Source organism: Chinchilla lanigera, unplaced genomic scaffold (genome assembly GCF_000276665.1).
Source record: "Chinchilla lanigera isolate Chin_1 unplaced genomic scaffold, ChiLan1.0 scaffold00071, whole genome shotgun sequence".
Classification (NCBI taxonomy): domain Eukaryota; kingdom Metazoa; phylum Chordata; class Mammalia; order Rodentia; family Chinchillidae; genus Chinchilla; species Chinchilla lanigera.
The window spans coordinates 1492092-1502798 of NW_004955472.1; the positions used below are offsets into that span (position 1 = coordinate 1492092).

Sequence of the window (10707 nt, forward strand, 5' to 3'; positions counted from 1 at the left end):
GGGGCCTCTAGCTAGGGAACAGGAAGCAGGGACTAAGAAATGAGCTTTATCTGTCGCACTGGCTGTTCATAGTACAAGAGCGGGTGAGGGCAGGGATAGGAGACCTGCTTTTCTTTTTTTTTTTTGGTTTTTCTCCGGTACTGGGAACCGAACTCACGACCTTGTGCTTGCCAGGCAGGAACTTTTTGCCGCTGAGCTAAATCCCCAGCCCCGGAGACCTGATTTTCTACTCTGTCAAGTTCTTTATTTGAGTGTCTGGATTTCGGAGTCTGCTTCATTTTCTCAGGAACAGTGTTTCAGTTCTATAGTCTAGATCATGCCTAGTTACACCCAACCCCCTCCAGGAACAGTTCCATAACTGTCTCTCAGATCACTTTTTGGGGAGGAAAAAGGAGAATGTTCTAAATCTAGTGGCTCTATCACTCTATTCACTCTAGTAGAATTCTCTACTAGATCCTCTGTAACCAAAGCAATAGATGAAGAGAGAATATAAAGAATTTCACAGATTTTAGGAGCCTGACCTGGAAATGGTGCACATAATTTCTGCCTATCTTTCACTGCCCAGAATATAGTTACATGGTCTCACCTACATAATAGTCTGTGGACTATAATCTGGCTAAGAGCACAATGAAATAGATTAGTGGATTTTGCATTGTCACAGCCACATGCTCCCACTGAAAACCCCAAGGCCTTCCCTATGAGACTTTATCCACTTTTATGTGTGTGGTGCTGGGGATCGAACCCAGGGCTTTCTGCGTGCAATGTAAGAGCTCTACCATTGAGCTACATCCCCAGCCCATGAGATTTTACCCACTGTTAAGGTTTCAATTGCTGTCTTTTCTGTAGGATCCCTAGAGATCGCTAAGCTGAGATGAGACAACACCATCTCCACGGACGCAGATCTTTCCTCTTGCCTGTACCATAGTCACGGTCTCCCGAAGTCTCATCTTGCGCCCGCCTCTACTCTCCACTCTGAGGCAAAATCCCATCCCATTGCCCTCCTGCAGATAACCCTCCATTGGTCTAGGAAGCACTCCTCTTAAACTTCATGCTTCGGAACAAAGACGAATTGTAGGCCCCCAGAGAACCCGTGCTAACCTAGCATGGTGGCACGTGCCTGCAATTCCAGGACTCTAGGAGGCTAAGGAGGAGGATCACAAGTTGAGCCCAACCTGGGCAATTTAGCGACTCATCAAGACCCTGTACCAAGTGGGGAGGGTGGGCTGGGTGCAGCTCAGTGGGAGGGCCCTGGGTTCAGTCTCCGGTGTGTGTGGGAGTGGGTGCGGCCTCTCTCTGCACCTCTGCTCTTGCAGTGGGCCCAGTCTGCTGGAAAACCCTTCTCTCTCAAGACTCTGCTCAAGGGCCAGGCCTCCGAAAAGCCTGCCCTCGAGTCCCACGCATCGTCTCGGCACCTGTGCTGGTAAAGCTAGGGTCCCGGAGGGCTCTACTGTCTGGGCTCGCCTGCTTTACACTGAGCCCAAGCGGGGCAGTCAGTTCTGGGTTTCCCCTTCGCGCGGCAGCCTGGGAGAGACCCAGCCAGCAGCCCCCACCGCGGCGGCTGAGCGGACGCCCCGCCCCTCCCTCGCCCCGCCCCCCGCGCGCGGCCCCGCCCCGCCCCTCTGCGCTCGCCGCTAGGAAATGATTCAACCGGCCGGGCGGTGCTAGAGGCTCGGGCCGGTCCGATTGGTCAGCGCGAAACAGCGCGGGGGCGGGGCCCGGGGCGCCGGCGGCGGGCTGGACGGGGAGCGCCCCAGCTTCTGGCCGGGCTCGCTGCTGCGTTCCCGTGCGCCACCCGCCCGGAGGGATGCAGTGGGCCGTGGGCCGGCGCTGGGCGTGGGTCGCGCTGCTTCTGGCGGCCGTGGCGGCGCTCACCCAGATCGGGTGGCTCTGGCTGGGCGCGCAGAGCTTCGTCTTCCAGCGCGAGGAGATCGCGCAGCTGGCGCGGCAGTACGCGGGTGAGCGCGCGGGGCGGGGCGGCCGGGCGGCCGGGCCGGGGCTGCCGCTGACCGCGCGCCTGTTTCCGCCAGGGCTGGACCACGAGCTGGCCTTCTCTAAGCTGATCGTGGAGCTGCGGCGGCTGCACCCGGGCCACGTGCTGCCCGACGAGGAGCTGCAGTGGGTGTTCGTGAACGCGGGCGGCTGGATGGGCGCCATGTGCCTCCTGCACGCCTCGCTGTCCGAGTACGTGCTGCTCTTCGGCACCGCGCTGGGCTCCCGCGGCCACTCGGGTCAGTGCTGGCGGAGGCCGGGGCGGGGAGGCGGGGAGGCGGGGCCGTGCCCTCCTTGACGCCCGGCCGAGCCGTGTGGGGCGGGCACCCTGACCGTCGCTGTCCGTCCCCTTGTCACTTAGGCCGCTATTGGGCTGAGATCTCCGACACCATTATCTCGGGCACTTTCCACCAGTGGAGAGAGGGCACCACCAAAAGTGAGGTCTTCTACCCGGGTGAGTAAAGAGGCTCTGGCAAAGCGTGGGTCTCCTCACGCCGGGAGCACCCACGGTCGGAAAGGGAGTGTTGGGAAGCCCTGCCCGTGGTTTCCTTCCTCCCCGCCCACCTGAGCCACGGGTGGCTGGTTGGGGCAGAGTGGAGGGGCCCTGCGTTTTCTTCTGGTAAAGGGAAACCGAAGGTCATAGCTTCCTGTCAAACTTGTCTGATTTTTATCTATTTTACCCAACGAATACCCCAGCGATGGGGAGTGTTGGGGACACAGCTGGTAATCAGAAATGCTCTCATACCCAAAAGATAAGACAGTTGTGTCCCTCCATCCCATTTTTAAATAGTGAAACAATTTACATTAAACGGTGGAACCTTGGACTTCTAAGTGAATTTGAGGTAAAGTGTAAGCACAAAAGCATTGTGATTGAACAGCTTCCTCTGAAAGCCTCACAAATCTTGTAAGCACCCCTCCCCGCCTACCCAGCCCAGCCTAAGTTTACCTAAATGTCCTCTGGACATGAGTGAGGTTTGGGACTTTATGTTTCCATGACTTCGTACAATAGCCCACGGCTGTGTGGGGTAGCCTGGTTTCCACCAAGAGAGGACATGGGCCAGGTGGTGCTCCAGCACATGTGGGGCTGATTATGTGGTCCTCTTTCCTCTCCCAGTGGAAGACAAGGCCAGTGAGGTCGGGCTTTTTCCTTTCCTGAAGCTGTGTTTTCATCTCCCACCCTTACATAGCCCATGGGCCAGGGAAACCCCGAAGTAGAGGGCCAGGGCAGAGACGGCCTCCTCATGTATGTGCTCCCTGTCCCCAGGGGAGACAGTGGTGCATGGGCCTGGTGAAGCAACGGCTGTGGAGTGGGGACCAAACACATGGATGGTGGAGTACGGCCGGGGTGTCATCCCGTCTACCCTGGGATTCGCACTGGCTGACACCGTCTTCAGCACCCAGGACTTCCTCACCCTCTTCTATACCCTTCGCGCCTATGCCCGGTGCCTCCGGCTTGAACTCACCACCTACCTCTTCGGCCAGGACCCTTGACCAGCCAGGCCTTGAAGGCAGACCTGTAGACGGATGGGAGTGGGCAGGCCCACACACGTCCACTGGCGGGAGCCCATGTACACAGGCAGGGACCTATCACGCCGTGCCAGTACTGAGCTCCTGCTGTGCTGGGAGGGACCTACACGCTTATACATCCAGATCCACGGGAACAGTTTGGGACATACAGATGCCCGAACCTGTATGCACTGCGGGATCATTCACTCACACCCATCCAGAGAGGGAACCCGCTGTATTCTAAGGGGGCCAGTCGTGTTTGAACGCACATATCACAAGCTTGACTCGCAAACTCAGGCCTGTCCAGAGCTCTCTGCCTGCAGTTAGGGCTCTGGAGTTAAGAATGAGGGTGGGTGTAACACTGCCTCAGTCTACCCCTCAACCCTGCAGTGTTGGGGCCGGGAGCTGCCCTTTGGAGGCCCCCTTCCCCTATGGCTACGCGCTCTTCCCGTTCTCTGCCCTGCCCTCACCATATGCCTTATGCCCCTTCCGCTCCCCTGCTATGCAAGTGCCCCCACGGCTTGTCCTGCCCCTTCAGTAACCAAGTCAGCCGGGGAACCAGCGGAATGTGGAGAGTCCGAAGGTGAAGCGCTTCCATCCCTGAAAGACCCCCGTTCCTCCCTTGGGGGTGTGGTGGGAAAGTTGGCCTCCACCCTGGCTCCAAGGGTCCACCCCTGGCCTAGAGAGGGCTTTTTCTGTGCGTGTGTGCACACCCCATCCCAGTTTCCAGACGCTGCCTGTCTTGCGTTCTCTGCCCATCTGTCTCTCTTAATAAAGACTTGTCAAACGGTTCCGTTTCTTTGTGTCTAAGCATCAGGCAAAGCTGGTAACTCGTGGGGGACCTCAGGAAGGTCTCTCACTTGCTGTGCAACTGAGTTACTGCGACAGTGGCTTTGGACGGTAGCAGAGCTTCCTCTTCGAGTGTGCCTAGTCATCTAAGAGGCCCATTGAGCCTACAGATTATTGGACTCCATCCCAGTAGATCAGGGGTTTTGGGGTTGAGGCCGTGAGGTTAACATATGTGATAACATCCTTTTCAACACAGTTGAAAAGAGATTGGGAATGTCACAATCTGAGCAATTCAGGCCACAGTGCAGTGGTGCGAGTCTTGCCTTTATACTGCCAAGTACAAATCTGAGAACAGGTCGTGCGAATCCAGCCCTCGATGGCCACAGGGTGGCGGTGTGCCCCTACTTTTGAGCTGAGGAAAAGGTGCTGTTCTCGGGATTCTCCCTGCCTCGGTACTGTGCAAGTCCCTGCCCAAAGCAGCGGCTCCTGTGCTCTGTGGTCTGCCTTTGGAGCCCCGGTTTCTCTGGGGTGCCTGGGGTGGAAAGCAGACGTACCACCTGGTGCTGTATGAGGTCGGCCTACACTCCCAAAGACGGCACTTCTTAATTTTTTCAGATGCCTTCTTACTTTTTGTATTTTTGGCTGCCTTGTCCCAGCATGTCCTTCTGAGGTTAAATAAAGCTCAGGTCATTCTCATTTCTTAAGTTTCCTAGTATTTAAAAAAAGGGGAGAAGTGTGCTTATAAAATTATGTATTTTAAATTTAACATTTTCCCAGTACTGGGGATTGAACCCAGGACCTTTGCACTGAGCTACAGCATCAGCCTTTTTATTTTTCCTTTCTTTTCCTTTGTTCCCCCCACCCCCCCGCCGAGATAGCCTTTTTTCTTTTTCCTTGAGTCCCACCAGGTTGCCCAGGTGGGACTGGAACTCGAGATCTGCCTGCCTTAGCCTCCCAGAGTGCTAGGATTACAGATGAGCACCAGCACACCTGGTTTATTTTCCTGTCTTGAGACAGGCTCTTGCTAGATCACAAAATTGTTCAGGTCAGGCTCAGACTTTTTATGCTTCTGCTTCAGCTTCCCAGAGTGCCCAACTTTTAAAGTCTGACATTCTGATGAACACAAGAAAGACCGCACGTATAACCTCACTTGGACACAACATCAAAAGTCTAAATGTATGACTCTGGCTCTGGGCGTGGTGCTGCACATCTGTAATCCCAGCACCTGGGAGGCTGAGGCTGAGGCAGGAGGGTCACTTCAAGTTTGAGGCCAGCTTGGACTACATAGTGAGTTCAAGACCAGCCTGAACTACATAATGAGACCCTGTCTCTAAACAACAGAAAAGTGTATGTCTCTGAATGAACGCGAAGCCTAGGCAAACTGACTGCGTTGATCCCCCACTGACTACTGCCACATTGGCCACAGCAGGCTCGGCAGGCACAGGCCAGCCTCTCCAACCCCGGGTTGCAGAACCACGCCTCCTTCCCCTGACCCTCCTTGCTCAGCTCTACCGCCAGGCCCAGAGCACACAGCTATCAGGGATGCCCCAGTGACCCCTCATCCCTCCCACAGAGAACTAGGTTCCAAGGCCCCTCCCCATCTCTTGATAGGTGGAATGGTCATTTCACAGTTCTCAACTTTCTTGCTGGTTGGTGCTAGAATTGAACCCAGTCTTGTATGTATGCTAAGTACGGCTTCTTCCACTTCGGGAGCTACATCCCAGCCTGTGTTTTCTGACGCAGGTAACCACTCCTAGGACGCTTTCAGCTTCTAGGACACTTCTTTCCCTTCATTGCCTCTTTTGCTGAACTTTCTTATCTCCTCAACCTCCGGCCGCCTAGCACTTCGTCCTCAAACCTCTTTTCCACTTCAGACCCCTCCCAAGTGCTCTCATATTTCATGACTGAATACCATCTATGTTTCTTGGCTCCTAAGTCTTTGTGTCGAATCTCTTCCTGTGCTCTAGCTTTGGACAGCTTACTGCTTCTGTCTCTATTGAACATCACCACGTGGTTGCTTAATAGATATTTTAAACTTAAAATGTCCAAAACAAGCCAAGCACAATGGCTATTCAGCATCTGCCACCTAGGAGGCTGAGGCAGGCTTATCTCAACTTCAAGGCCAGTTTGTAGCTCAGTAGTAGAGTTTTTGCTTAGCATAAGGGAGGTCCCAGGTTTAATACACAATGATTCAGGAGGCTGAGGAGGATAACAAATTCAAGGCCACTGCCCGGCAAGCGCAAGGTTGTGAGTTTGATTCCCAGTAGGAAAAAAAAAAAAAAAAAAAAAAAAAAACAAATTCAAGGCCATCTTGGCAATTTAGCAAGACTGTGTCTACAATTTTATAAAGGGCTGGGGCTGGGTATAGTGGCACACATCTGTAATCCCAGTATTCAGGAGGCTGGGGCAGGAGGATTGCCACCAGTTCAAGGCCAGCCTAGGTTATGTAATGAGTTGAACTTTTTTTTTTTTTTTTTTTTTGAGACAGGGTCTCACTATGTAGTTCAGACTGACCTTAAACTCACTAAATAGTCCAGACTGGCCTTGAGCTGGTGGCGATCCTCCTGCCTCAGCCTCCCAAGTACTGGAATTACAGGTGTAGAGGCATGTGCCACTATACCTGGCTTTGTAGTGAGTTCAAGGCCAGCCCGAACTACATAGCAAGACCTTGTCTCCAAAAAAGAAAGTGGGGGTGCTGGGGATGTCGCTCAGTGGTAAGCCACTTGCTTAGTATGGGTTCAATCCCCAGTATAGAAAAGGAAACAATGTCCGAGGCAAACTGATTCTCTAACCCTACACCTCCCCCCTACCCTGCAGTCCTTACTGTCTCAGCTAAGGACACCTCCATTTACCCAGCTTCCCAGACCAAACATCTTGGCATCTGCTTAGACACCTCTCAATATCTCACATCCTACACCGGAACCATCAACTCCTCAGTTTTGTCTTCAAAACACCCAGGTTCTCACCATTTTCTCACCTCCACTGCTACCATGCTGGTCCACGACACCATCAGCCACCTTTGTCTGGCTGCCGCAGTTGTCGCCTGATTCCCACGCTTGCACCAGGTGTGGAGGCTGGCCACACAGAAAGGCCGGTGTCTGCTTGTGGAGATGTTCCAGTGATTTCCCACCTTGTCCTGTCCTTTCACCCCTCCACAGCCTGCCCCAAGGCCCGTGTTACCTCTGACCAGACATCACTAACCCAACCCAGTGGCCCCTGGGCGTCTCTTCCGACACACTGAGCACCTTCTACCTCAGGATATTTGCACTGGCTACTCTGGCTTCAAGGTTCTTTCTTGGACATCCACAGAGCGCTTGTCCTCCCCCATTTCTATCCTTGCTTACCATTTAAGTTCAGGTCTTCCCTTACCATTTAAGTAATGCTACCCCTTGTGTGGTTTTTGGTTTTGGTTGTTGTTTTTTGGTTGGTTGGGTTTTTTTGTTTAGCTTTGTTTTGTTTTGTTGCTTTTTTGGTGCTGGGTTTTAAACCCAGGGCCTCCTACCTGCTGGGTAAGAACACTTTGGCTGAGCTGCACCTCCAGCTCCCTGCACAAAGGTTTTGATCTTCCTCCCTTCAAGAGGTGAATCCTAATTTCCTTCCCCTTGAGTGCAGCTAGACTTAGTTATATACTGTAATAAGTGATACACGTGTTTCAGAAGTGATTGTGTGAGTTCCTCTAAGCCACAAAAAATACTACTGCCTCTTTAGTTTCTTTTGGATCACTTTGGGGAAACAAACTTCCTTGTCAGGAGGACACACAAGCAATCCTACATAAAGGCGCGGGTGGAGAGAAAAAAGGGCCCTGTCCATAGCTTTGTGGTGCATTGCCCTGGAAGTGGCTCTTTCCACCCCAACCAAGACCTCAGATGACTGCAGCCTTGGCCAGTATTTTTACTACAATCTCATGAGAGGCAATGAGTCAGAACTACCCCATTAAGCAACTTTTTTTTCGTTTTTCTTTCCTGTTTTGATTTTTCAAGAGAGGGTTTTACTGTGCAGTTCAGGTTGGCCTGAACTTGTAGCAATCCTCCTGCCTCAGCCTCCTGAGGGCTGGGATTACAAGCGAGCACTACCACACGTAGTTTAACCCAATCTTGAATCTCAGAAAATGTGAGATACTAACTTGCGTGTGTGTGTGTGTGTGTGTGTGTGTGTGTGTGTGTGTGTATGTGTGTATTTCCAAGACTGGGGATTGAACCCGGGGCCATCACCCAAAACTACAACAGAACTACATCCCCAGCCCTTTTTTATTTTTTATTTTGTGATAGAATCTCACTGAGATGCCCAGGTTAAGCTCGAACTTACAATCCTGCCTCAGCCTCCTAAATAGCCAGGATTAGAGGCGTGTACCATTGTTCCACTCTATGTTTGTTGTTTTAAGCTTCTAGGCTTGGGGGTGATTTCTTACACAGCAACGGGTAACCAGTTTGCCCTCCCCTTCCTATCCCTTCCAGCTCAGCCACCATCCCCCGTGGTGTGTGTCACCATCTGACACAGTTGTGTTTCCCTCCCTAGACTGGTGCCATTATAACAGGCGTTTTTCCTGATCCAACAGTAACTGGCATAAAGTAGGTACCCAATAAATATGTTTGATGAATGAAGCACTGGTTTGGAGGTCTAGGCCAGTCTGTCTGCCTTTGCCTCTGTGAGGCCTAGGAGCAGGCTGTGCCCGTGGTCTGAGAAGCAGTGTTTTGTTTTCACAGGTGAAGCGGGAGAACCCAGGACCCAGGAGGCCATTCCCTTCCCTCAGCCCTCCTCAGATGTGGCCCTTCTGGTCCCGAGCCAAAGGCGGTTTCCTGCTTACCGTGTGTGCAAGCGTGTGTGTGTGTGTGTGTGTGTGTGTGTGTGTGTGTGTGTGTGTGGTGGTGCTGGTGGTGGTGGAGATTGAACCCAGGGCCTTCACACTGAACTACATTCCCAGCCCTTTTTTATTTTTTATTTTGAGACAAGGTCTCACTAAATTGCTATGTTGCCCAGACTGGGCTCAAACCTGTGATCCTCCTGCCTCAGCTTCCCATAGTGCTGGGATTATAGACAAGTGCCACCATTCCCAGCTTGATTCATTCACTCATTCATTCTCCCCCCACTTCTTTTTCACTTCCCAGCCTCCTCTCTCCTCCACCCCAAACTCTCTAAAAAAATAACCTCCAAACTCTCAAAACTGGAATTTCCCCTGCCAGTTCCTACCTTTCCAGGAATCTTACCCATCTCTGTCCCCAGGAACCTCTGAGCAGCCGGAAGCTGCGGGAAGGGGCATGCCCAGGACAGCAGCATTTCACAGGGGTCTTGGACCTCTGCTCCAAGGCATGACATCTGCCTCTACTGGTTCACTGATTCTCCCCTCCTGAGCCAGGCTCAGCTCTGCCCCTAGAGAACTCAGGACAGACAGACAGCCACCTTGAAGGGGGCATCGGGCCGGATTCGGTTGGAGCACCGAGGCTGGGGGTGCTGACGGGCCGTGAGGTCCGGTGTCTGAGGTGAGTGGCCCTGAGCCTCCGCGTAGGCAGGGATAGGCCACAGGGACAAGGATGTAGTGCTGCAGCGGGTGGGGGCTGGAGCCAGGGAGCAAGGAGGGACAGCCGGCAGGATTCTGGTGAGAGCAGCTGGTGGTCCCGGCCAGGGCAAACAGGCCAAAGGAGCGGATTGCCTGGGGGAGGAGGAGACAGCACAGAGCTGGTGGTGCAGTTGTGCATCCATGCCACATGTCACCCGAATGTCACCTGCTATTCGGTCACCACAGGGTGGGCCTCATGCCTTTCCTAAGCAGGTCCCTCTGGACACAGAAAGCAGCGAGGACGTTTGAGGGGGCCTGAGAAGGGAAACTGCGGCCTGCCTCTCAGAACCTCCACGAAAGGAACAGGATCTGGTGGGTAGTGAGAGGCCAGCAGGCACAAAGCCGTGTGTCTCCAGCGGGCTCGGGAGACAGGTTTGGAAGTCAGGCACACACGGGTGGAGAATATGTGAAGACAGGCAAAAGGCTGACACTGCGAAACGGTGACGTGCACCTGAGGTTCGTAATACTCTGCTCTTCTGCCGTGTATGTTTGGAAACCCACTATTCGACGTCCAAGGAAGCCGAGTGTGGGGGCACAAACCTGTAGTCCCGGCGACTGGGAAGGCTGAGGCAGGAAGAGCGTAAGTTTGAGCCTAGCCTGGGCAATTTAGTGAGAACTTATCTCACAATTTAAAATTTTTGAAACGGGCTAGGTGTGTAGCTCAATGGTAGAGTGCCCCTGGGTTCAATCCCCGGCACCAAAAATAAATGAATAATAAAAAAGCATGTCAAGAAATTTTCAAAAAGACCAAAGCGCAGGCGGCTGCGTAGGTGCGCACGCGGTGTGTGTGCGCTGCCGCGGGGCTGCGGTCAGCGCGGGGACCCCGGGCCGAGCCGCGCACACCTGTGCGCACTGCAGCGCCCCGCGAG

General features: G+C 53.4%; 1 protein-coding gene across 1 annotated transcript; it reads left to right on the top strand.

Annotated features, from left to right (window-relative positions):
* Positions 1 to 1804: 1804 nt before the first annotated feature.
* Positions 1805 to 4286, top strand: Sigmar1 (sigma non-opioid intracellular receptor 1). Its single transcript, XM_005401048.2, has 4 exons — positions 1805 to 1955; positions 2028 to 2228; positions 2351 to 2443; positions 3254 to 4286. Exons 1-4 carry the CDS (start codon positions 1805 to 1807, stop codon positions 3478 to 3480), a joined length of 672 nt encoding a protein of 223 aa, XP_005401105.1. The 3' UTR covers positions 3481 to 4286.
* The last annotated feature ends 6421 nt before the right edge of the window (positions 4287 to 10707 follow it).